Here is a 27,819-nt window from a genome sequence, read left to right on the forward strand (position 1 = left end):
AGGATTAACATGGTTATGAATGAAAGTACCATAGTGGTACCATGGTACATTTTTGTAAGGGATAGTTTGAAGGCATGTACTGCAGAAAGATTATCTGGTTACATTGGAGACTGCCTGATTCACTGACTAAAAGTCTCATCAAAGAGAGAGAACTTCTACGATCAAGACAATATTTTTTTTTAAATGCCTCAGAAGATAACAAACCACGTTTCATGTAGTTACTTTCTTCTGAACTTGTTTATATTACTTTCTAGTACGTCAAGCTAGTTTACAGAGTATCTAGCTAACTAGCCAGCTAGCTCTGTAGCTATGAATTGTTAATCTTCCATTGTTTAGCGAAGTAGCTAGCTGGTTGTTGTTTTCCTTCTGTAACCAGAAAAGATTTAAGTAACAATCACCTCCCTAAATGCTGTTTACATTGATATCCATACTGAATGAAGCAGTTATGGACCTCATGGGCACCCTTAACTTTTCACTTAATTTAAGAAGGAATTCACCTTCAAATTATTTGTGCAATTGACTTAAAGTTAAGGAAACTTTAAGGGAAATGATAAGGGGAAATTAACTTAAGGTGTTTTATGCAACTGGGCCCTATTGCCCGTTTTGTTGCCCAGTGTATTTCTCCTACTATGACCAGAATAGATGGTCTACTTCAAGTGAACAGGAAGTAACCTCTAATTGACTAATTGGTGTTGCTGTTACAGGTGAGGAGATTGGCATGCTGGAGGACATGGAGGTGGGCATCTCAGACCTGCACCGGGTGGCCTTCAAGATCACCCAGGCCAAGACAGACAACCCCTGTGACCTGCAACCTGTAGTCATCGGCAGGCGGTGAGACTCTATTACCCAGCATCCTTTAACCAGTGGTTTTGTCATTACATGGGAGATTACATAGTGTGAAATATTTTTTTTTTTTTTAGAGATCAGCTTGGGGACTTCATACATCATATCATACTGTAATACATTATTATTGATCCAACTTGGAAAATTGTTTTATCAGGTGTATAGCTTTTCATATTATCTCTTGGACAAATGTCAGTAAACATAACTGGTAGCGAGAAATGTGATTGGTGGAATAATGAGTAGCAGTGGTTCCTGTGTTTGGGTTTTTCGTCACTGGTTATTTGGACAAATCATGATTTCGCAGGTGTTAGCCTATTTCAAATTTAGAAAGGGGAGTGCGCCTCCCGGGTGGCGAAATAGTCTAAGGCACTGCATCGCAGCGCTAGCTGTGCCACCAGAGATTCTGGGTTTGAGCCCAGGCTCTGTCGCAGCCGGCTGCGCCCGGGAGGCCCATGGGGCGGTGCACAATTGGCCCAGCGTTGTCCGGGTTAGGGAGGGTTTGGCCAGAAGGGATATCTTTGTCTCATTTTGTACTAGCGACTCCTGTGGTCGCCAGGTGTACGGTGTTTCCTCCGACACATTGGTGCGGCTGGCTTCCGGGTTAGATGTGCACTGTGTCAAGAAGCAGTGCGGCAAACAGTGCGGCTTGGCAGGGTCGTGTTTCGGAGGACGCATGGCTCTCGACCTTCGCTTCTCCCGAGTCCGTACGGGAGTTGCAGCAATGAGTCTGTAACTACTAACAATTGGATACCACGAAATTGGGGAGGAAAATGTTTTTGTTTTTTTTATAATGGGGAGGGCACATTTAGCCTGTAACTTGCAAATAGAGAGGGTGGAGCTCCCCTTTCTTCTTCCGCTCCTAGTTCTAGCATCTCTTCTCTTAACATGTATGGACCCAGAACTTAATCGAGCAGCTGACCAATTACATGAGACTTTAGTTCTGGGTTAACCGAGATTAAGCTTTTCCAATTTAACCAATTCTACCTACTGATTGAGGTGATGTAGATGGTAGTCTACTTATTCCGAAAGCAGTAGACATACTGCAGCGAATTTGGGAGGTAACCAGGGTTAAAAAGTCCTTAAAAACATTTATTTTCCATCTGACAATAATGAATAGGTTAGCTTCCACATGACTTACAGTGAGCCATTTCCTGTTATCCAGGCTAATCTACTTCAAGTCGATTGTAAAAAAAATAAAACACCTGTTTTTGATTGGGCGTGACTCATGAGTCAAAAGTTAAACACATAGGCAACAAAGCCTATATCAATAAAGATGATTTGTGTTAGGAGCTTTTCTCAGCATGACACTAAAATGTTGTATAGCAGATCATTAAAAAAATCCAAGTGAGACATTTGGTTCTCATTATTTCGTTATTTGGAAATATCCCACTGAAGCCTGACTGTGTTTGTTTAAACAACTGATCCTGTATCTCAGTAACGGGAGTTGCAACACATTTGTCTCAATGCTGAAGTGTGCTGTTAACCAGTAAACCTGTCAGATGGGTGATAAATAGTGAAGAAATACTATCAGACCAATCAGTACCATGTCAAGGCCCAGTGAAAGTTGTGTGGACATCACAACATCCTACTTACTGTAACTTCAGACTCCACCAAGCCTCTGTTCAGGCTTGTGCTCAGATTTGAAGTGTTAAAAGAATAGGTGAGAAGTGCTTCACAGTTGGTATGTGATGCTTTCATGTCCACGCATATCAAATCTCTGTTTACACTTTCTCTTTCACTCTTCGCTCCTCCCTCCCTGCCTCTCTCCTTCCTTTGTTCTTTCCTTCTTTCCTTCCTAACTTCCTTCGTACCTCCAACTCTCTCTCTCTTTCCCCTCCTCCCATTCTCCCTTCCTCTCCCTCTCTCCTTCCCTCTCTCCCTCCCGCCTACCTCCCTCCAGCGACCATTATACTGTAGAAGTGCCATTACCAAGGCTGGCCTTCCAGACGTTACCCCATGAGATCAAAGAGGGCAAGGCATTGCAGGTTTACCCGGTGCTCTTCAACGTGGGAATCAACGAACAGCAGACAATAGCAGACAGGTACCGGAACACTTTTCTCTTTTACGGGCGAATCATATCTTCCACTTTAGTTACAAATGTTCACTTATTCTCCCATTGACATCAGTTCATGATTAAGTGACATTTTGACTGAAGTAGAAGTTCAGTCAACCAGCCTTTACTGATCCCTCAGTTTCTTCTGTTACACACTACGGGAGAAAAAACATTTGTTTTGGATGAGATGATGTTGTCTATAGTAATTTCCCATCATGCTCCCAAGGTCATTGTCAACCAGTGTAATGTTATCGCCTTTGGAGCATCAAATAGGATTGTTTCTATCCAGCCAGTAAGCCTGGTTTGAGACAGGATATTGTGGCCATGATGTTAGGCTCACATTCAGAAAGAAACTGTGTTAGTGGTCATGTATTGCAATCATTTCAAGACTGCCAGACCTAAGTCACTTCTGGAATGCACACGATCAGTCTCCCTGACCCGCAACTTGTACTTTCATTGTGGAGGGGGTCTGTGGATCTGTCTCCATCCATTAGAACATTGCTCACATGTGATATCTCAGACTTGGGTGAATGATGCGCCATGCCATAGAGATCCGGCATTTACAAAATCACACTGATTGCCGTAACGGGGGGTGCTATAGTGATCAACTGACATTCCAAACTGAACAAGCATGTCTCTTGTTCCGTCATAAAATGTGATTCATATATGCAGCCTCTCATGACCAACACGTTTCTCATAAGGACCTATAAGGTCCCCCCCATTGGTTTTTCGGCTAATTAGACTTTTTCCCCCACCAAACTTTGAACAAGCATATCTCCCATTACGACCTATATCATTTCGGTACTTAAAATTAAATGATGCAATAATTGTCACTAACTGACATAAGAAGGAGCGCTCTGTCATTCGTGGAGGACAACATGTTTACTGTAGACTTGTTCTCTCTTTCTCCCTGTACAGATTAATTTGTCATTTCAGGTTCTCTGTACAGATTAATTTGTCCTTTCAGGTGCTCTTTCTCCCTGTACAGATTAATTTGTACTTTCAGGTGCTCTTTCTCCCTGTACAGATTAATTTGTCCTTTCATGTTCTCATTCTCCCTCCACAGATTAACTTGTCCTTTCATGTTCTCATTCTCCCTGTACAGATTAACTTGTCCTTTCACATTTTCATTCTCCCTGTACAGATTAACTTGTCCTTTCACATTTTCATTCTCCCTGTACAGATTCGGAGACATCTCTTTGCAAGAGAGGATAAACCAGAGGAACTTTGAGATTTTAGACAGTTATTACAAATCACTAAGCGATAAGGTGCCATCAGAATGTAAGTGCATCAACTGCCACTTTAACATAAAAACATCAGAAGTATATAAATGTCATCAATCATCATGCAATAGTATCCATCTTGCTTTTTCATAGAACACATTTTGACTTCATCACACAGAAGAAAATGAGTTCTGTATATTGTAACGATGCCCATTTGTATATAAGCAACATACACTGAGTGTACAAAACATTAAGAACATCTTCCTAATATTGAATTGCACTCCCCGACTTTTGCCCTTTTGAACAGCCTCAATTCGTCGGGGCATGGACTCTACAAGGTGTCGAAGCGTTCCTCAGGGATGCTGGCCCATGTTGACTCCAATGCTTCCCACAGGTGTCAAGTTGGCTGGATGTCCTTTGGGTGGTGGACCATTCTTGATTTACACAGGAAACAGTTGAATCCTTCCAGTTCTTGACACAACCGGTGGCACATAATTCCATCCCCCGTTCAAAGGCACTTAAATATGTTGTCTTGCCCATTCACCCTCTGAATGGCACACAAACACAATCCATGTCTCAATTGTCTCAAGGCTTAGAAATCCTTATTTAACCCGTCTCCTCCCCTTCATCTACACTGATTGAAGTGGATTTAACAAGTGACATCAATAAGGGATCATAGCTTTCACCTGGATTCACCTGGTCAGTCTGTCATGGAAAGAGCATAATGTTTTGTACACTCAGTGTAGTATTATTACAGACATAAGATACAATGTGTCTTTATTTTACCGTCCAAAACACACACACACACCAGTATTTCCATTTCCCGTCTATCATCGATTCAGCTCCTGTAAAATACACCCATGTGGGTCAGATTTGCAGACAGATACACGACCACAGAGATCTACGTTTGTGATGATGTTATTGTTGTTCCACACAACAGCTCCTGGCATCCATCTGTCAGTAGTTTCCATAGATGTCCTCATTCTCGTTGTCAGTGTACCGTATCTTTATCTTATCAATACCTGCATCCTTCCTGTCGCATGAACACACACACACACACACACACACACACACACACACACACACACACACACACACACACACACACACACACACACACACACACACACACACACACACACACACACACACACACACACACACACACACACACACACACACACACACACACAACTCCTTCCTGTTACAGCTCTGTCGAGCAGCCAAATGAACCGACCAAAGCCAACTGGCGTTTCGTTTCCTTTCACAGGTCTGCCATGTTTTCAAACGCAGACGGACTTGAAAGATTTACTCGGAACCCTGGGCCAGAATGTAGTGACAAAGAAGAGGAAGAATGTGGAGATACTGTGGCTCGCTGGAACGGTGAGGATAGAATAAGATATATAACAAGTGGATCTATTCTTACACATCTGGCTTGACGTCATTCATGCAAACGTGTCAGCCTGCTCAAGTTTTGAACTTGTGAATGGAATGCACCTGCTACAATGAAGACTTCATAAACATATTCGACATCTGGCAGAAGACCATGCAAGGCTCCAAATAACCCTGATGATTTAGGGGAAATCTCCCAGAGAATGGGCATCCGATTACCTAATCACATAGGTAGGCATAGAGCAGCAATGAAAGCTACACGTGACCGATTTATATCATAAACTGTATCCAGCCAAACCAATCCGGAACCCCACACACACATGATTAATAACACTATTGATAACGGAGTAAAGGTTGAACACACACATTCCTAATTATTCCTCTGGTATTTGGCTAATGGTTCCTCTGGTATTTCCAAAGACTTCAGACAGTTGGTTGTATGAGCTTCCTTCTCTTTCCCTCCCTGGTCTCTGGACTTAGCTGAGCCCGAAAAGGAAGTCTGGGAATCATCATATAAGCAGCTGCACTTTCACTTTTGAAGTGAAAATTATTTTCATAAGAACAAAAACATGTTTTCATTGAATTCCCAGTGGAGTTTCCAGGGTACTTTTCTTCCCAATTCTACCTCACAGTCAAGAGTAGTTTTCAGTTATGCATTATGTTTAAAATAGTTTGTTTTTGTTTACGTTATTGAGGTGTTTTCTTCTTTCTTCTGGTCCAGATCTGCCGACGGCTGAACGGGATCAGGTTCACCAGCTGTAAAAGTGCCAAAGACAGGACGTCAATGTCTGTAACCCTGGAGCAGTGTGCCCTGCTGAGAGACGAGCACCAGCTCAACAAGGATTACTTCATACGAGCCCTGGACTGCATGCGGAGGTGAGAGAGAGAAACTCAACTTTGGGGGAGAGGTCTTAAAAGTTATTTCCTGATTTATAGTAGGGCTCCTCGCGTTCTCTCTCCTCGCGTCTTCTCTCCTTGCCTCATTCTCAAAATGAAGGAATGGAGTGAGAAGTGAGCATTGAAGGGGGAAATCTGAGGACAGGAACCTCCAATCTGCTCCCCCTCTGCTTGCATCACTTCCCTCTAATGTTTTGAGGTGGTTGTGGTGGTGAGTGTATGGGAGGAGGTCTACCGAAGGAATCAGAGATGGACTTTTGAGATTCCCCTTTATGTCTCTGGGCCCTGAAGTTGATTGGGTAACCTGGTCAGGAAAACTCCTGGTCCTAATTATAATAAGCCCCAGGAGTCTTTCCTGGCTAAGTAACCGACCTCACTGGGGAAAAACTCCAGGCTCTACCTTTGCCAATATTCCCTCATTGTGAAAAGTAACTACTGTCTGAAAGGACAGAGGAAGTGGCAAACATCCTGCTGATCGATCTGTGGCTGCCAACTGGCTAATGGAGCTCAGTGGCATGTGCAAATACGCAGCAGCATGTCTATCACACTGTTCACTGGCACCAGCCATTTCACCACCCCTAGTTGGTATCAGAAGCTACGCACCCGCCCTGAAAGCCTGCCTCATCCCATTTGACTTGGTCAAAGTTCACATCAGAGCCACTTTGTAGCTTGGCATGGGCCCTGCTTGAATACTTTAGAAATGTGTCATTCCCTCCCTTCCTTCTCTCAAATAAATCACTGATCTGATGTGACTGGGTGGGTGAAAGCTACAGTGCTGTAACTAAAGGAACCCATGTTGTCACCTATCCAATGTTATGAGATCAGTGATAACCTAATATAGCATTTCTACAGCATTTGAACAGGGCCTATAGTGCATCATGATGTCACCCAGGCACATTCCCATAATCATCCTCTCCACTGTCTGTCCTTGTGATGTCAGAAGCCCTCAACCATGTGACCTGAGATTACCCAGAGATGAGAGCATACAATTCTGTCAACAGAGAAGTTTGGCAGAAGAACACATGATCACCACAACTTTCTTTTTTACATTTATTTATTTAATTATACCCATTTTTCTCCCCATTTTTGTGGTATCCAATTGGTAGTTACAGTCTTGTCCCATTGTTGCAACTCCCGTACGGACTCAGGAGAGGCGAAGGTCGAGAGCTGTGTGTCCTTCGAAACACAACCCAGCGAAGCTACACTGCTTATTGACACAATGCCTACTTAACCTGGAAGCCAGCCACACCGATGTGTCAGAGGAAACACCCTACACCTGGCGAGTTTCTGGGTGCTTGAGTATCTAAGGAATCTTTGTTTCATCTGTGCATCAGTTGTAACATTTCAGCACTTTGCCCTCGAATGGATTGAATGAAATTCAACCTCAAACAAAGAGTGATTATCAGAGCTTGAGAATGGATATGCTTTCCCATGTGTTCTAGTGTCAAGATGGTTCAGAGTGACACTGGAAGATAGCTGTAGGCTTGACCCGTCTATGCAAAGTTGGACCGGTAACTTTCAATCTTCAGTAAATACGTTTTAGTACTGAGCAGCTGTAAATATCAAATCAAATTTGATTTGTCACATGCGCCGAATATAACAGGTGTAGACTTTACCGTGAAATGCTTACTTACAAGTCCTTAACCAGCAATGCAGTTCAAGAAATAGAGATAATTAAGTATGATGGATCATTCTTTCAACGTGTTTTTGTCAGAATAGCCTGTATACTGGGCACCACATAATGTAAACGGTCCGTTGAATGTGGCTAGTTAGTGATATTCCCATGAGTAAAAAAGTGTGGATCAAATATCTGGGGAAGTCAAATGGCAGTCTTTTGCTTACAGAAATGCTATCATACCGACTGTGTGCAACTGCATACACTGTGTGTTCACACGTCTAAGGGGGATACCTAGTCAGTTGTCTAACTGAATGTATTCAACTGAAATGTGTCTTTCGCAATTAACGCAACCGCTCTGAATCAGAGAGGTGCGGGGGGCTGCCTTAATCGACATCCACGTCTTCAGCACCCGGGGAACAGTGGGTTAACTGCCTTGCTCAGGGGCAGAACGACAAATGTAACAAGGGCAACAAAGATACAGCTCAGATGATCACTAAAGCAGAGTCTGAGAGAACTAAGTCATTTCGAAAAACCTGTTAGATAAAACTGGTTTATGTTTGGAGAAAAAGGAGTGCTTTGATGATGTCGAGGGTCGTTATGAGGCTTGTAGAACCGGTTATGGTTAGACAGTGTTGTGGCTTTGGAGCGGTCCAAGAATAAACCGGCTCTACAACAAGCCTACGGCTATAAAATGTCATCATCATTAGAGACTATGTGACTACTAATAATCAAAAACGTCAGAGTTACTTAACTCAGCAAAAAAGAAACGTCCCTTTTTCAGGACCCTGTCTTTCAAAGATCATTTGTAAAAATCCAAATAACTTCACAGATCTTCACTGTAAAGGGTTTAAACACTGTTTCCCATGCTTGTTCAATGACCCATAAACAATAAATTCACATGCACCTGTGGAACGGACGTTAAGACACTGACAGCTTATAGACGGTAGGCAATTAAGACCACAGTTATGAAAACTTAGGACACTAAAGAGGCCTTTCTACGGACTCTGAAAAACACCAAAATAAAGATGCCCAGGATCCCTGCTCATCTATGTGAACGTGCCTTAGGCATGCTGCAAGGAGGCATGAGGACTGCAGAAGTGGCCTGTGCAATAAATTGCAATGTCTGTACTGTGAGACGCCTAAGACAGCGCTACAGAGAGACAGGATGGACAGCTGATTGTCCTCACAGTGGAAGACAACATGTAACAACACCTGCACAGGATCGGTACATCCGAACATCACACCTGCGGGACAGGCACAGGATGGCAACAACAACTGCCCGAGTTACACCAGGAAAACACAATCTCTCCATCAGTGCTCAGGCTGAGAGCAATAGGCTGAGAGAGGCTGGACTGAGGACTTGTAGGCCCTTTGTAAGGCAGGTCCTCACCAGGCATCACCGGCAACAACATTGCCTACGGGCACAAACATTGCCTACTCTTTGTTGTGTAGTAAATATTTCCCTTTTTATTTTCATTGTTTTTTATTTATGTTTTAACACTGGGCATTGCATTCATGTCTGAAATGTGCTATATAAATAAAGCTTGATTTGATTTGATTTGCTGGTGTTATGTGGCCCCTAGGGGCCTCTACTGACTGACAGTGTACTGCCTAACAGTCTCTGTGGCTTAGAATAACAATTGGGGTTGAAGGGAGTAGACAGCAAGCTATTTTGATATTGTTTGATGACCCCTACAGCTGTTGCCTCTAACACACATCAAGGTTCAGTGTAAGTGGTAAATTAATGAAATCCATGGGCTGCTTCCGCATAGAACATTTTTGTTGACATAAGAAGGATGCCTCTGTGGAAGCTCCATTAGTTATGAACTTGGCCTTGTTTCATCTTGGTATGATTATAGTATTGAAGTACCGTCTTACTTTGGCCCCATAGCTAGACAAGCTAGTCCCTTACTTCAAGTTCTGAACATTATGCACTGTTTGCTTTGTGTCAGATCAGTTGTCTCCTTCTTAAAACGTTGTGATCTTTGTGCTTTGCGAGCACAATTGGCCCAGCGTCGTCCGGGTTTGGCTGGGATCGGCCGTCATTGTAAATAAGAATTTGTTCTCAACTGACTTGCCTAGTTAAATAAAAAAAGATTGTGATGGTCTTATCGTTCGTAAGGAAAGAATACTCTCCCATTTCTATATAACTTTTTGGAACAGGACATTTGGCTTCCTTACATAAGAGCTGAATGAATTGCATGTTGTGTGGCAACCAACCCTTTGTATTGTCGACAGGCTTCTAGATTGACAGTTTAATCGAGACCATGTAAACCGTTTACAAAGAAAGTTTTTAAAGAACCTGGATCTTGAAAGAAAGATATTGAGGGGGTAAAAAATGTAGAATCTATTCTCAAAACCAAACAACATGTTTAAAAAAAATATATATATATATATATATATTAACCTTTATTTAACTAGGCAAGTCAGTTAAGAACAAATTCTTATTTACAATGACGGCCTTCCCTGGCCAAACCCAGACGACACTGGGCCAATTGTGCCCCGCCTTATGGGCCTCCCGATCACGGTCAGCTGTGGTCTAACATGGCATACAGCAGAGAAGAACTTTGTTAACTTGACAAGTTTGTTCTCTACTTTGCTTTACTACTTTCTCTCACCTTGTAGTGACTCATGTATAGACGGGTTGGCTGACGAAACGGATGATGTGGCCGGGTGGTGTGTGTTGTTATCATTGTGATAGCTAGCGTCAATGACAAAACGTTGCCATGGGGGAAACCGTGTGTGGCTAGTTGTTATTGAAACCATGTCTTGTTTTGAGGTGTTTGGACTAAATATAGTTTGCATGTTGTTAAACCGTCTAAGGCAACCCTGTCTGTTTTTCCCCATAGTGGTGCATGCGTCGGTTTTGTTGCTAAACAACCAACCCCTCCATACAGTATAGTTGGTTGCCTTAACCACAGACATACTGGGAGTATTCATGTTCATGAATTTCTTCCCAGTGATAGACTTGACTCATTGCCATATTTTCCACTGCTGTAGGCATACAGTACAGTGCTTAAAGTAACTACCCAATAAAAATCTGTTTTAAAAGTGAATCATCTGTTAACGCATGCCCAAATAATGTTGTCGACTCACCCTATACTCGCATTTGTGGCGAAAGCATAAATAGGAGGAAAAAACACTCTAAAAACCCCACCTCAAACTTCTCAAACAGACCATTTAAAAAATGCTTGCTATTTCCTCATGAGGAGGATGAGCTGGCCAATCAGTGGTTTAGAGGAGGATGAGCTGGCCAATCAGTGGTTTAGAGGAGGATGAGCTGGCCAATTAGCCGTCTACGTGCATGAATATTTTTAATGACCAGTATATGCCCACACCTTTCTGTTGTTGGGGTACACCCACACCATTCTGTTGTTGGGGTACACCCACACCATTCTGTTGTTGGGGTACACCCACACCATTCTGTTGTTGGGGTACGCCCACACCATTCTGTTGTTGGGGTACGCCCACACCATTCTGTTGTTGGGGTACGCCCACACCATTCTGTTGTTGGGGTACGCCCACACCATTCTGTTGTTGGGGTACGCCCACACCATTCTGTTGTTGGGGTACGCCCACACCATTCTGTTGTTGGGGTACGCCACACCATTCTGTTGTTGGGGTACGCCCACACCATTCTGTTGTTGGGGTACGCCCACACCATTCTGTTGTTGGGGTACGCCCACACCATTCTGTTGTTGGGGTACACCCACACCATTCTGTTGTTGGGGTACGCCCACACCATTCTGTTGTTGGGGTACACCCACACCATTCTGTTGTTGGGGTACGCCCACACCATTCTGTTGTTGGGGTACACCCACACCATTCTGTTGTTGGGGTACACCCACACCATTCTGTTGTTGGGGTACGCCCACACCATTCTGTTGTTGGGGTACGCCCACACCATTCTGTTGTTGGGGTACGCCCACACCATTCTGTTGTTGGGGTACACCCACACCATTCTGTTGTTGGGGTACGCCCACACCATTCTGTTGTTGGGGTACGCCCACACCATTCCAACACAGACACGCTGCTTTTTAACATTACCATTTTCTAGAAGTACAGTGAGTGTACAACACATTAGGAACACATTCCTAATATTCAGTTGCATCCCCTTTAGTCCTCAGAACAGTCTCAATTCGTCAGTCCATGGACTCTACAAGGTGTCAAAAGCGTTGCTGGCCCAACAGGGATGCTGGCCCATGTTGACCCCAATGCTTCCCACAGTTGTGTCAAGTTGGCTGGATGTCCTTTGGGTGGTGGACCATTCATGTTACACATGGGAAACTGTTGGGCTTGGAAAAACCAGCAGCGTTGCATTCGAAGGAATCTTTGTTTCATCTGTGCATCAGTTGTAACATTTCAGCACTTCGCCCTCGAATGGATTGAATGAAATTCAACCTCAAACAAAGAGTGATTATCAGGGCTTGAGAATGGATATGCTTTCCCATGTGTTCTAGTGTCAAGATGGTTCAGAGTGACACTGGAAGATAGCTGTAGGCTTGACCCGTCTATGCAAAGTTGGACCGGTAACTTTCAATCTTCAGTAAATACGTTTTAGTACTGAGTAGCTGTAAATATGATGGATCATTCTTTCAACGTGGTTTTGTCAGAATAGCCTGTATACCGAGCACCACATAATGTAAATGGTCAGTTGAATGTGGCTAGTTAGTGATATTCCCATGAGTAAAAAAATTTGGATCAAATATCTGGGGAAGTCAAATGCCAGTCTTTTGCTTACAGAAATGCTATCATACCGACTGTGTGCAACAATATACACTGTGTGAAATGTAACAAAAACGATACAGCTCAGATGATACCCCGTTCAAAGGCACTTCAATCTTTTGTCTTGCCCGTTCACCCTCTGAATGGCACACAAACACAATGTGTCTCAATTGTCTCAAGGCTTAAAAATCCTTCTTAAACCTGTCTCCTCCCCTTCATCTACATTCTACACTGATTGAAGTGGATTTAACAAGTGACATCAATGGATCATAGCTTTCACCTGGATTCAACTGGTCAGTCTGTCATGGAAAAAGCAGGTGTTCCTCATGTTTTGTACACTCAGTGTAGGTCATAGTTCATATACATCTGGAAACACTGGACAGTTAACTTTAACATAAAGTACAATAAGTACTGTAAGTGATAAATAACACTAGATCGAATCCCTGAGCTGACAAGGTAAAAATCTTTCGTTCTGCCCCTGAAGAAGGCAGTTAACCCACTGTTCCTAGGTTGTCATTGTAAATAAGAATTTGTTCTCAACTGACTTGCCTAGTTAAATAAATATTTAATGTTTATGAAGCTTGACTATCTCTCTGTCAGTACATTTACTGACACTGTTCCCTTATTTTATCCATGTCTTGTTTAAATATTGACATAGTCTGAACCCAAGTGTACATTCTAACTCCACAATGGTCTGGTTTCATCATGGCTTGTTCTGGATATGTGGGGGTAAGGCTTATCACATTTCCTTAAGTTTTGGGTTGAGATCTTTAACTGTCCCTTTCTGTTGGCTACATGAAATCAACAGGTGCAACAGAACGCATCCAAAGCTTTGTCCAAATCATTTTCAAGTAAATAATTGAAAGAGGAGAGATCCAGATAAATGATCGTGCCTGCCTCTACTCGCCCCCTTCATACTTCAACTCCTCTATTCATGTGGGACTTACACTCTTCCATTCATCTTTCCATTTACCCATTCATCCATTCATCTTTCCATTTACCCATTCATCCATTCATCTTTCCATTTACCCATTCATCCATTCATCTTTCCATTTACCCATTCATCCATTCATCTTTCCATTTACCCATTCATCCATTCATCTTTCCATTTACCCATTCATCCATTCATCTTTCCATTTACCCATTCATCCATTCATCTTTCCATTTACCCATTCATCCATTCATCTTTCCATTTACCCATTCATCCATTCATCTTTCCATTTACCCATTCATCCATTCATCTTTCCATTTACCCATTCATCCATTCATCTTTCCATTTACCCATTCATCCATTCATCTTTCCATTTACCCATTCATCCATTCATCTTTCCATTTACCCATTCATCCATTCATCTTTCCATTTACCCATTCATCCATTCATGCGTCTGTGCTTGTTGGGTGTCTTTGGCCCATGTCAGGGGTCTCTCCTTTACTAACCCACCGGTTCTTTCTGTCTATTCTCTGTCTCACCTCCTCGCCCCTCGCCCGGCAGTCGACTCACCCAGGGAGAAGTAGTGTGTCAGTGGGATTCGGACCCCGAGGCGGCGTGCTCTGTAGCGGAGAACAAGCCGGCCTCGCGACACTTCTACCCCATCGCCCTACTGCTTGTCAGCTCACACCTGCTGGTCGTGTGGTTAATTTTAAGTCTTGTTTTTCTGCTTGCAAAATATCAATAAAGTTGCTGATGATGCCATGTACTAACCTTGTGTGCGTCGGGTGGTGATTTCTGTCTGTGCAGCTTGTTTTTTGGGAGGGAGGGAGGGATTATGGAATTTGTGTGATTTCATTGATTTTGCTTTGAAAGGGTAATTGGGTGGATACATCATTTAATTTGTACAATCAAACACAAGCTTTCGCCTGTTAATCCAACTAGCAGGCTTGAGGATAGGATGGAATCGATTTAGAATGTAAGGGATTAAGAAAATCAATTCTCTCCGCTAAGACATATTAGCTTTCTCTATTTTCACAGATGCCATACTGTTGAACCTTGGAGTCTTTTTTCTCCCGTACCAAAAGCATTGGCCATATAATACTATCAGAAGGACTGGCGATAAACAGTTATCTCTTCATGTCAATGACAGAGAGCTAACGTTCTGAGAGCTAGCATTGCGTTCTGGTTGGCTGCTCTGGCACAGGTACCAAAGTGCTAACAGCGTAACTGAAGCCGATCACACTGTTACACACTCCAGTATTAACTCCAAGCAGCTTGAGGGCACGTTCTTATCATAACCTCCAGTTGACCCCTGTTAGTTGAGGGACCCTCCTCTTCATAGAGACTGTGATTTATTTACTAAGATTCTACATTTTAGTAATGTACTACATCTTTTCAACGATTCCTATGTCCTCTGGAATAGTGGAAGTGGAACCCCCTCACTCTTCTTCCCCACTCCAACTATCTCCCCCTTTACTCTAAAGTAGAGCATAGTAGGATTCTGATGAGCAGGGGAAAAATAGAGCCGTATAAATCAGTACTGATATGCTCCAGGACACTTCAAAAGCAGTTTTCTCTCCCTCCGTTAGACTGCTGTTAGTGTGTATAGACTGTTAGACTGCTGTTGGTGTGTTTAGGCGGTTAGACTGCTGTTAGTGTGTATAGGCGGTTAGACTGCTGTTAGTGTGAATAGACAGTTAGACTGCTGTTAGTGTGTTTAGACGGTTAGACTGCTGTTAGTGTGTTTAGACAGACTGCTGTTAGTGTGTATAGACAGTTAGACTGCTGTTAGTGTGTTTAGACAGTTAGACTGCTGTTAGTGTGTATAGACAGTTAGACTGCTGTTAGTGTGTTTAGACGGTTAGACTGCTGTTAGTGTGTTTAGACAGACTGCTGTTAGTGTGTATAGACAGTTAGACTGCTGTTAGTGTGTTTAGACAGACTGCTGTTAGTGTGTATAGACAGTTAGACTGCTGTTAGTGTGTTTAGGCGGTTAGACTGCTGTTAGTGTGTATAGACTGCTGTTAGTGTGTTTAGGCGGTTAGACTGCTGTTAGTGTGTTTAGGCAGTTAGACTGCTGTTAGTGTGTTTAGGCGGTTAGACTGCAGTTAGTGTGTATAGACTGCTGTTAGTGTGTTTAGGCGGTTAGACTGCTGTTAGTGTGTATAGACTGTTAGACTGCTGTTAGTGTGTTTAGGCGGTTAGACTGCAGTTAGTGTGTATAGACTGCTGTTAGTGTGTTTAGACGGTTAGACTGCTGTTAGTGTGTTTAGGCAGTTAGACTGCTGTTAGTGTGTTTAGGCGGTTAGACTGCTGTTAGTGTGTTTAGACGGTTAGACTGCTGTTAATGTGTTTAGGCAGTTAGACTGCTGTTAGTGTGTATAGACTGCTGTTAGTGTGTTTAGGCAGTTAGACTGCTGTTAGTGTGTATAGACTGCTGTTAGTGTGTTTAGGCGGTTAGACTGCTGTTAGTGTGTTTAGACGGTTAGACTGCTGTTAGTGTGTTTAGGCAGTTAGACTGCTGTTAGTGTGTTTAGGCGGTTAGACTGCTGTTAGTGTGTATAGACTGTTAGACTGCTGTTAGTGTGTATAGACTGTTAGACTGCTGTTAGTGTGTTTAGGCAGTTAGACTGCTGTTAGTGTGTATAGACTGCTGTTAGTGTGTTTAGACAGTTCGACTGCTGTTAGTGTGTTTAGACGGTTAAACTGCTGTTAGTGTGTTTAGACGGTTAGACTGCTGTTAGTGTGTTTAGGCGGTTAGACTGCTGTTAGTGTGTATAGACTGTTAGACTGCTGTTAGTGTGTTTAGGCAGTTAGACTGCTGTTAGTGTGTATAGACTGCTGTTAGTGTGTTTAGGCAGTTAGACTGCTGTTAGTGTGTATAGACTGCTGTTAGTGTGTTTAGGCGGTTAGACTGCTGTTAGTGTGTTTAGACGGTTAGACTGCTGTTAGTGTGTTTAGGCGGTTAGACTGCTGTTAGTGTGTATAGACTGTTAGACTGCTGTTAGTGTGTTTAGGCAGTTAGACTGCTGTTAGTGTATATAGACTGCTGTTAGTGTGTTTAGGCAGTTAGACTGCTGTTAGTGTGTATAGACTGCTGTTAGTGTGTTTAGGCGGTTAGACTGCTGTTAGTGTGTTTAGGCAGTTAGACTGCTGTTAGTGTGTATAGACTGCTGTTAGTGTGTTTAGGCGGTTAGACTGCTGTTAGTGTGTATAGGCGGTTAGACTGCTGTTAGTGTGTATAGACTGTTAGACTGCTGTTAGTGTGTTTAGATGGTTAGACTGCTGTTAGTGTGTTTAGATGGTTAGACTGCTGTTAGTGTGTTTAGACGGTTAGACTGCTGTTAGTGTGTTTAGGCGGTTAGACTGCTGTTAGTGTGTATAGACTGTTAGACTGCTGTTAGTGTGTTTAGGCAGTTAGACTGCTGTTAGTGTGTATAGACTGCTGTTCGTGTGTTTAGGCGGTTAGACTGCTGTTAGTGTGTATAGGCGGTTAGACTGCTGTTAGTGTGTTTAAACGGTTAGACTGCTGTTAGTGTGTTTAAACGGTTAGACTGCTGTTAGTGTGTATAGACTGTTAGACTGCTGTTAGTGTGTTTCGGCGGTTAGACTGCTGTTAGTGTGTATAGACTGCTGTTAGTGTGTTTAGGTGGTTAGACTGCTGTTAGTGTGTATAGACTGTTAGACTGCTGTTAGTGTGTTTAGGCAGTTAGACTGCTGTTAGTGTGTATAGACTGCTGTTAGTGTGTTTAGGCGGTTAGACTGCTGTTAGTGTGTATAGGCGGTTAGACTGCTGTTAGTGTGTTTAAACGGTTAGACTGCTGTTAGTGTGTATAGACTGTTAGACTGCTGTTAGTGTGTTTAGGCAGTTAGACTGCTGTTAGTGTGTATAGACTGCTGTTAGTGTGTTTAGGCGGTTAGACTGCTGTTAGTGTGTTTAGACGGTTAGACTGCTGTTAGTGTGTTTAGGCAGTTAGACTGCTGTTAGTGTGTATAGACTGCTGTTAGTGTGTTTAGGCGGTTAGACTGCTGTTAGTGTGTTTCGGCGGTTAGACTGCTGTTAGTGTGTATAGACTGCTGTTAGTGTGTTTAGATGGTTAGACTGCTGTTAGTGTGTATAGACGGTTAGACTGCTGTTAGTGTGTATAGACGGTTAGACTGCTGTTAGTGTGTTTAGACGGTTAGACTGCTGTTAGTGTGTTTAGACGGTTAGACTGCTGTTAGTGTGTATAGACTGTTAGACTGCTACTGTTATTCTGTCTCTACAACAGCAAATGCAGGAGTGATCCCAGAATGTAGGAGCGATCCCAGGGAATAGGAATGATCCCAGAATGTAGGAGCGATCCCAGGGAATAGGAATGATCCCAGAATGTAGGAGCGATCCCAGGGAATAGGAATGATCCCAGAGTGTAGGAGCGATCCCAGGGAATAGGAATGGTCCCAGAGTGTAGGAGGGATTTCAGCTGACAGTGTAGGCACAGTGCACAAACATTTCTCAGTCTTATTAACTTGCCAGGTATGGGATGTTTACAGACTAGAGGGAGGGAGGAAGGGAGATCCAAAATAATTATCCACTACTAAAATCCAAACGAGTTGACAGAATTGGAAAATGATTCACTTGGACAAGCTGCCAGATATGGGATGTTCGCTACTGACTGAGCAGACATAGCTATGGACCGTTCTGAATTTATGGGCCGGATGCATGCAAAAATTTGGCTATTTACATTGACTGGAAATAAATATAGATAGGCGTCATTTATTTTATCTTGGCCTGCGAATCGCTTTCTCCAGCTGGCGACACTGAGCTCTAACACCAAACATCATAGTTTCTAAAATCAAGTACTGCAAGACAGTGTTTCAAACTAATATATATATAGATAGATATGGGCTGATATAGGCAAATAATGTTAGATAGTCGTATAATGGACCACATGAGAATTTCTGGTAACATATCCTCTATTTGCGGCAAAAGGGGGCACATTTTGATCTTGCCTTGGCTGCAGAATTGCTGGGACTTTGGTTGTTTGTCCCTTCCTAGACGTAGTTTGACAAACCCAGTTTTAAATAATGATTTGCACGGGCATCATGTTGCACCAAGAGCTCCATGGCCATTGAGAGGCCATAAGGAGAGTAAGCTTGTCCATGGTGGTCTGCGAACCCACGACCTTCCAGCTCGCAATCAAAATCCCAATGTTGCCATGTAACACTCTGGAGGTGAAAAAACGGTTTGTCAATCTGTATATCTAAGGCTCTGGTCTGTCCTAGGAGTGGGGGGAAAGGTAGGCATGTTCTCAGCTATACTATGTTTCATTATTATTTTGGATAGAGGGAGGATCACTTTTTTCAAGCGTTCAGGGGAGGGTGAAAATATATTTGGACTAAATTAGGGTCATCCATTTTAATTTCAGAGAGGTCTGATTTTCTCGATGTATCCCTTATTATGAATAACGTACAGTCCCTTACCTTAGCTGTCCTACGGGTGATACTTAACTGTTGTCTGTCTGTCATCTGCTTCCCATCTGTCCGTCTGTTACTCAGTTGTTGGTTGTTGTTTTCCATACTCAAAACACAGACCTCCTTTTTGAGAAGATTATTCATCATTTCATTCTTCTTCCCTCCTTTTTGTCATCATGGCCACACCACCAAACCAGGGAGGGATGTCGGATTGAGAATGTGCAAAAGAATATTAAATGCCGGAAGTATGCCTTCAACATGCTGCAGCTGATGGCATTCCCCAAGATCTACCGGCCACCGGAGGGGACCTATGGGAAGGTTGACTCCTGAACCCAACCTATATGTAGGAACTAAGATCTACCGGCCGCCGGAGGGGACCTATGGGAAGGTTGACTCCTGAACCCAACCTATATGTAGGAACTAAGATCTACCGGCCGCCGGAGGGGACCTATGGGAAGGTTGACTCCTGAACCCAACCTATATGTAGGAACTAAGATCTACCGGCCGCTGGAGGGGACGTATGGGAAGGTTGACTCCTGAACCCAACCTATATGTAGGAACTAAGACGGCTACGTCCTGATTCTCCACCCTCCACAGGGAGTGTGCATGTGCACACTTTGGGAGAAGTGTAGGGAAACAGGACACAGCCGGTGTAAAAAACAAACCATATGATTCCCGACGTCTAATCCAAGCAGTAAATATAGTAGCAATAGAAATAGTCTATAGCCATGCGCTGCAGGTCCAGATGTAAAAAAATAAATGAAAGGTTGTAGGTGTTAATGATATTGGCCATGTTGTGTAACGTTGCTGGGACAAACTGTTTTGTCTGAGTTAAGTTTGTCCGTATTTCTTGTTCAGGCGTTCCTTTGTAATTTTCTTCTTCGCTGGGTCATCGTTTGTAATATCTGCGAAGCGTGTTGCTTGCCAATTGAGCATACTTTCTCATGCTCTGTTTATGAAATGCCTTTAAGGTTAGTCACATTGGCACATGTAAACACAGTAACTAATTTGCGTCAGACATGGCTTGAAGGAAGCCTTGAAAAGGTTCTATAAGTTCGCAAAAAAGCTGAACAGACTTTCACGTTTAGCTTGTTGTTCATGTTCCCTCAGGTCTCTTTTGTAGAAGGCTGTCTGTCCCTTAAGGAGCCTGAGAGAGTTTACTGTAAATATAATTTAATTCCATTAATATGTTCTCCTCTCATTCTCAATCATGGTTGCGTTTAAGACCACCTCAAAAAAAATTGTACAATAATAAACTCAATCGTAATGTGTCTCACAAAATTTGTTGAATTACTGCCATATCTATCACATGCTGTATATAACTTTACTTTTGTTTAGAAAATATTGTTTTCCTTTATTTTCCCTCCACAATCAGTCAATTGAAAACCAAACCATAACCCCTTTGTATCATAACATTTATTTTTATATCCTTTTTTATTCTGTTTTTATGCTTTATTCAAGGTCACTGTCTTAGATTCAAAAACATCCAAGGCTCTTCCTGTATGTTTGTGCTTTGCAATGTGTTGCATTCCTGTTTATTTCATTTAAATACATCTGATTAAATTGCTTGGGATGGATGTTAATATCTGTGTTCATCTTTTCATAATGTCTGTATCTTATTAGGGCAATGGATGTTGATCTCTCTGAGGCAGGAATGTCCAAATAAGAACACGCATGTGCACACACACATTCTCGCCTCATTGTTTCCTGATAGGGAACTGATCAGAGGTAGTTCCCATTTTCACAATATTGGCTTCCAACCAGTTCAATGACTCTCCAGGGTTAGGAAGGGGTTTGTTACATTATCTCAGTCAGTTGCTAATATTACAAACCCTTATCTGAAATTCCAACACTGGGCTACACTGGGCATTCCAGAGCCTGAGCAGCAGCTTCAGAAAACTAAAGAGCTCATGGGCAATTGGCTGGAAAATGGACTCCTGGTGTATCACTGACGAAGACATGGCGGAGGTCAAGAAGGAAGCATTGGAGCGTCTGCGTCCGTACCTCTGTGAGAAGCTAGTGGCAGACCGCCATCTGGACTACCTCCGGTCCAGGAGGGTCCTTACGCGTGACGACGCCGAGGACATCTGCTGCAGGGTGGGGAACAGCAAGAAGACCGGTAGGATGCTGGACTACTTAGCCGAGAACCCCAGGGGCCTCGACTACCTCATGGAGTCCATACGCCGAGTGAGGACAAAGGACTTTGTCATCGGGAAGATCACCAGCGAAGTCGAGGTGGTGAAGATGGAGAGGAGAGAGGCGGCCATCTTGTCAGCAGCAGGTAGTTCTTCGCCAGGCTGTATATGCAAAGAGAGAACTCCCTTTGTGTCGTTGCAGAGTGGCAGTAGTGAAGCACAGTCCATCCAAACCTCTCTGTCCAACTCCGAAGACAAGTGGGGTCAAAATGAAGCATCCTTCTCCTGGAGTGCCCTTCCTGAAGGAGTTAGTGTCTCTTCTCTACACAGTCTCCCAAAACCAGGAGAGCAGGGCGCCCCTTCAGTGCCCCTTGAGGACTCCGAGCCCGGGACCTTAGTCTGAGAGCAGTGACCAGTTTCACGCCATCCGTTCCTTTTCAACCCTCCCCCTCTATGATGGAGTAATAGAGAATGCCTGGATGGTTGGATTATATGGGGACAGTAAAGGGTTAGGTTTTATTGTGTCATAACTGTACATGTCATCGAATGTTTTATTTTCCAGATCATAAAAGCGTACAGTGAAGCCAATTCTAGCAATAAAATGTTTTACTGAAAACGTTCTTTTATTGAAATGCAAAAAAAATCCTGTAGTTCTCCATCATGAAAAAAAACGGAACTATTACAAAATGGATGCGTGCCAGAAAGTTGTACTGGAGAGCTTTAGTTTCATATCGTCATCTGCCACAGTATCAGGAAATGGCGCACGGCACAGCTTCCTGTTTCTTTGAGGCACAGTCCCACTTCATGTCCCTATTTGAACTTCTGCCAGGCACCCATATTCTAGGAAATTATCAAATCAACATGATTATGTTTTCTGGGATTTTATTTTGATTCAGGATGTGCAATTTTGACATACTGACAAAAACTCAAGGGAAACTAGTTAGTGACAATTAGTGACAGTGACAGTTAGTGACAGTGACAGTTAGTGACAGTGACAGTTAGTGTGCATATGACATGGATGAGGAAACAAAAACATGTAAAGCTCCAAATAGGCATTTCAATAAAATGTATTAATAAATATGACAAAAGTACAGATGTAAAAGTTATTTGATTATATACAAAAATATAAACAGCTAGTTATAATTACACTTGAACTGAGAGGTAATATACATTTGGACACGAGCACTAGCTGTCACAATTTCTTCACATACTATCATGACCAAAGGTAGAATAACACACACATGACATTGTTTGCTACTTTATTTATGAAAAACCATTTAAACACATATTTACAATATATTCAACTGACAGTTTCCCCTATTCTCTCCAAAAGGCGCTCCATGTTGTAGAGGAATATTGTGGAGTTGGCAACTCTCTGTGCCTCACACGGTGAGCATCTAGAACTGTTCTGTAAATGCAGAAAAAAAAGAGAAGCAATACATTTAGATGAAAACAATATTCATTGGAAAGCAGAGTGACATTGTCATTAAAAATACTGTTGCTGCTAATAAAATTAATGCCAATCAAAAATGTATTGTTGTTGAACAATTGGAAGTATGAAGCGTCAGGACTTTTCACAACACTACATTGCTGCTGTACCATACATATTTGGGATAAACTTCAGAACTTATTTAAAGGTTGACTTACATATTGGCGTTCATGTTCTTCCAAATTCTTTTTCCGATGGTAGATGGATGTTTTTATTTGGTCATGGTAGTTATCTGTGACCGACATGTCCTCGAACAGGACAACCTCCAACTCCAATAAATAACAGTGCATGAACTTAAAGATGCAGTTGTCCTGGGGAAGAACAGAACCACAGGCTGTGTTACAGTATATACACAGACTATAAAATATTGATCTGAAAATCTATAAAGTATGCAAAAGCCGTGTGTTCTAATCATGGCATTACAAACAGGGGCGGACTGGGACCAGAAATCGGCCCTGGCATTTCTAACACACTGGACCCTTTTTTTCCATGACGCCCCACACCGCATTTTCAAAGGACCAAAAAAATATATATTATATTTATTGCATATTGCTACAAGACCTTACATTGTAGATGTCATCGTTGGTAGGAGCATACAAACAGGCATCTGATTTCTGACAAGAAAGAAAACCATTTGTATGAATTATTTTTTCTTATCCGTCAATGTCACACACGTTACTCGTCCTTTGAAAATTCCCCTTTTACCCTAATTTCACACCAAACGCGCCATACCAGGACTACAGGATATTCATTAGCTGTAGTCTTACTTCTATGGTACTTTTCAAGTTTTTCAACTCCGACTGAAGCTCTTTAACGTCATCTATTGTCATCCCGTGTGTTTCAGCAGCACCAGCAATGGGCAAATGTGCGGTGGCACTCAGGCAGCTTTAATAGAAGAGGTACGGATGAATACAGGGATGATACACAACGTAACACACAACACAATGAACTAATATGTCCTTAGAGATTACCACAATCAGAACAAAATAAACTAAGGTATTTATAAGTCATATGGTCAAACAAAATGTGTTGAAATTGCCTAATCAGGAGTCTGAAATAATACAGGTTATATCACAACTGGCCGTGATTGGGAGTGGTGGCGCACAATTGGCCCAGCGTCGTCCGTGTTAGTGTTTGGCCGGGGAAGGCAGTCATTGTAAATCAGAATTTGTTCTTAAAACTGACTTGCTTAGTAAAATAAAGGTTAAATAAATACAACAAAAATGTCAAAAAGGCATGTATGTATTCATATTTTTATTAGGGGTGCACAAATCAGCCCCTCAAGTTCCACTTGCTGGTTCTTGTTTCTCCCTGGTCCCTAATTGATTAATGCACAGTACCAGTCAAAAGTTTGGACACACCTACTCATTCAAGGATTTATTTGTTTTTACTATTTTCTACATTGTAGAATAATAGTGAAGACATCAAACTATGAAATAACACATATGGAATCATGTAGTGACCAAAAGTGTTAAACAAATCAAAATATGTTACATTTGAGATTCTTCAAAGTAGCCACCCTTTGCCTTGATGACAGCTTTGCACACTCTTGGCATTCTATCAACCAGCTTCATGAGGTAGTCACCTGGAATGCATTTCAATTAACAGGTGTTCCTTGTTAAAAGTTAATTTGTGGAATTTCTTTCCTTCTTAATTAATGCGTTTGAGCCAATCAGTTGTGTTGTGACAAGGTAGGGGGGTATACAGAAGATCCAAGTCCATATTATGGCAAAAACTGCTCAAATAAGAAAAATGGACTGTTGTTTCTCTTAAGACATGAAGGTCAGTCAATCTGGAAAATGTCAAGAACTTTGAAAGTTTCTTCAAGTGAAGTCGCTAAAACCATCAAGCGCCAACATGAAACTGACTCTCACGAGGACCGCCACAGGAAAGGAAGACCCAGAGTTACCTCTGCTGCAAAAGATAAGTTCATTAGAGTTAACTGCACCTCAATTTGCAGTGAAATGCTTCACAGAGTTCAAGTAACAGACACATCTCAACATCAACTGTTCGGAGGAGACTGCGTGATTCAGGCCTTTATGGTCAATGACAGCCTACAGTGGAACAGTGGGTTAACTGCCTTATTCAGGGGCAGAACAACATTTTTATCTTGTCAGCTCAGGGATTCGATCCAACAACCTTTCGGTTACTGGCCCAACGCTCTAACTACTAGACTACCTACCGCCCCAAATCTAAAGGACACCAATGGAACCAACATTTCTGATTTTTGGTTCCAAACGCTGTGTCTTTGTGAGACGCAAAGTAGGTGAACGGATGATCTCCGAATGTGTGGTTCCCGCTGAGAATAATGGAGGAGGCAGTGTGATGGCGCTTTGCTGGTGACACTGTCTGTTATTTATTTAGAATTCAAGGCACACTTAGCCAGCATGGCTACCACAGCATTATGCGGCAATCATTTGTTTTTCAACAGGACAATGACCCAAAACACACCTCCAGGCTGTGTCAGGGCTATTTGAACAATAAGGAGAGTGATGAGTGCTGCATCAGATGACCTGGCCTCCACAATCACCTGACCTCAACCCAATTGAGATGGTTTGGGATGAGTTGGACCGCAGAGTGAAGGGATGCTCAGGATATGTGGGAACTCCTTCAAGACTGTTGAAAAAGCATTCCAGGTGAAGCTGTTTGAGAGAATTCGGCTTGTCACCAAAAGCACTCACAAACCTTTACAGATGCACAATCAAGAGCATCCTGTCGCGCTGTATCACCGCCTGGTACGGCAACTGCTCCGCCCACAACCGTAAGGCTCTCCAAAGGGTAGTGAGGTCTGCACAACGCCCCACTGGGACACCTACACCACCCGATGTCACAGGAAGGCCATAAAGGACAACAACCACCCGAGCCACTGCCTGTTCACCCCGCTATCATCCAGAAGGCGAGGTCAGTACATGTGCAAGCAGGGACCCGAGGGACTGAAAAACAGCTTCTATCTCAATGCCATCTGACTGTTAAACAGCCACCACTAACATTGAGTGGCTGCTGCCAACATACTGACTCAAATCCAGCCACTTTAATAAATGGAAAAATTGATGTAAAAAAGTATCACTACCCACTTTAAACAATGCCACTTAATATATTGTCTACATACCCTACATTACTCATCTCATATGTATATACTGTACTCGATATCATCTACTGTATCTTGCCTATGCCATTCTGTACCATCACTCATTCATATATCTTAATGTACATGTTCTTCATTCCTTTACACTTGTGTGTATAAGGTAGTTGTGAAATTGTTAGGTTAGATTATGCTACATTTCAAGCGCTCTGTAAAAACACGTACATCAGAAATGTAATCAAACTGCAGCAAGCAAGGCTGCTGTGTGTGTTTCATACGGTGCTATACCTCAATATTATGAAGCAATTCCAGAGCTCAATGTTCAGACACTGGTGTTGATAGTAATGGAAACCCCAGAAGAGACAGATCCATCGCACACTTTTCTAGAAACAATCACAAAAAAAAGAAGACACATGGGAATGCCTTGTTGTTCAAAATCCTCAGGAAGGTGTTTTTCTAGCGCTGGTCAACGCCCAGAGCTAGATGTTTTCCCCAAGCTGGATCACAGCCAAAACTATGTGAAAGTGAAAGTATTTTAACTATTGACAGCTTCTGGGAGAAAGTAACTTTTTTTATACATTTATTGGAAAATAACAGAAGAACATACAGTTCTGGCATTTATCACTAAATATTCTTAATAACCCCGTTTTTAGCTGATATATCTTAACGTTAACACAGAGCGAGCTTTCTTCTTGAATTTCTGAAATAGGTAACAATGTTTAGTCCTTAGGGATAGCTTCTAAAGCCACAATGGTTATTGTAACTTTAAGAGTCAGATACTCTCCAGATCAAGGCAAAATAGCCCACTAGTTGTCTGATCTACAGACGTGTTACTTCAGCACCAATTGGTTTAAATGTCATTTACAGTTAATTGACCCATCAGTCAATTGTGTCCGTGTGAGGACAAGCTATTGAAAAAAAAAACGTGTTTTCAATCTCTTTTTAACGTCAATGTCAGTAGGCTGGATGAGTCATCACAAGTCAACAATCTATTTCCAAACTCCTGTGATTGACAAAGTCATATGTCGGTTATAAACATAGTGGCAGTGTGCCACGCGTGGACTTTGTTTCATAAAGAAGCACTTCGATCCGATAATTTCACCGTGTGGCTGAATAACATGACAGAAGGCAATGTAAATAGAAGCCGTGGTTTAGGCTAAATACATCTAATCACCAGGCATATGCATTAGGCATTCAATAAAACAAGTTTAGAAGTCAGACTGTCGCAGGAACTCCCTAGAACCTTTACTTTTTAGTGATAAACTTGTAGCCTGTCAAATATCCAATATTGTACCCGAACATAACCTATACAATGTAGGCTAATGGTAGACAATTGAATATTTGTAAATTGAAAACCTTTGTCCTGCGCTCCAATAAACGAATACAAAAAAGGAGCACTGTCAAAAAACCTGTCATCCGCGTTGTTCGCTGCCCCCCGAGCAGTTAGGGCAAAAGCCAAGATCACATTTTAACATTATCCGAGAGTTATCCGTTCCATGTGTCGTAAATTCCAACCATGCGTTATTATGACAAGTATACCGATTAAAGAAACGTTTGGCTCGTGTATTGCACGAGGACATAAACTCTGTGCCCTCGCCCTGAACGCATGATGTGCGCAATGGCGCGCTCACCGGCGCTGGGTTTGCTGTAGCCTAAATGTTGCACCCACCCTCACGCAATCGTCATACTCTCATGGAAGCCGGTGTTTGATGTCAATCCCCAACGTCTATGAATGACTATTTAATTAAAATTACCTCTAATACTGTAAATGTTTCATTGTAATCCAATTATACTTTGCAGTGAAAGAAAGTCGAAAGAAATGCTATATGAAATTCCTGGAGATTACACAAAGAATGTCTCCATTAATATAGTGTTTTAGTCCACCAGAACCTATTCTAAAACCCGGCTCAAGGAGAGTAAACATTTAATACCCACTCATATACCACACCCGTGTTTGATGATGCCTATAATGGGTGA

General features: G+C 42.4%; 3 protein-coding genes across 12 annotated transcripts in view; 2 read left to right on the forward strand and 1 right to left on the reverse strand.

Annotated features, from left to right (window-relative positions):
- The window catches only part of LOC118373765 (type II inositol 3,4-bisphosphate 4-phosphatase), a 263,035-nt gene extending 242,316 nt beyond the window's left edge, over positions 1–20,719 (forward strand). For 7 of the 10 annotated variants that reach the window (XM_052486795.1, XM_052486797.1, XM_052486798.1 and 4 more), the window contains 6 exons: positions 705–831; positions 2,744–2,884; positions 4,080–4,177; positions 5,390–5,502; positions 6,233–6,387; positions 14,244–14,452. In XM_052486795.1, the coding sequence (XP_052342755.1) occupies positions 705–831; positions 2,744–2,884; positions 4,080–4,177; positions 5,390–5,502; positions 6,233–6,387; positions 14,244–14,427 (818 nt within the window). In that variant the 3' untranslated portion in view covers positions 14,428–14,452. Of the gene's footprint in view, positions 1–704; positions 832–2,743; positions 2,885–4,079; positions 4,178–5,389; positions 5,503–6,232; positions 6,388–14,243; positions 14,453–19,333 lie in introns of those variants that run through there. The other 3 variants (XR_008086480.1, XR_008086479.1, XM_052486796.1) reach the window with 3 other exon arrangements.
- Positions 20,720–20,859: 140 nt separating this feature from the next.
- LOC118373770 (B-cell lymphoma/leukemia 10-like) lies at positions 20,860–21,988 on the forward strand. Its single transcript, XM_035759995.2, has one exon. The coding sequence runs from the start codon at positions 21,066–21,068 to the stop codon at positions 21,672–21,674; it is 609 nt and encodes a 202-aa protein (XP_035615888.1). The 5' UTR covers positions 20,860–21,065; the 3' UTR covers positions 21,675–21,988.
- Positions 21,989–22,513: 525 nt separating this feature from the next.
- Positions 22,514–27,488, reverse strand: LOC118373771 (interleukin-15-like). The gene is made up of 6 exons (XM_035759997.2): positions 27,199–27,488; positions 26,131–26,225; positions 23,528–23,645; positions 23,327–23,374; positions 22,919–23,071; positions 22,514–22,679 (listed from the first exon to the last, which is right to left on the reverse strand). Exons 1-6 carry the CDS (start codon positions 27,256–27,258, stop codon positions 22,572–22,574), a joined length of 582 nt encoding a protein of 193 aa, XP_035615890.1. The 5' UTR covers positions 27,259–27,488; the 3' UTR covers positions 22,514–22,571.
- Between the last annotated feature and the right edge of the window lie 331 nt (positions 27,489–27,819).

This window comes from Oncorhynchus keta, chromosome 29 (assembly GCF_023373465.1).
Source record: "Oncorhynchus keta strain PuntledgeMale-10-30-2019 chromosome 29, Oket_V2, whole genome shotgun sequence".
NCBI classification, from domain to species: domain Eukaryota; kingdom Metazoa; phylum Chordata; class Actinopteri; order Salmoniformes; family Salmonidae; genus Oncorhynchus; species Oncorhynchus keta.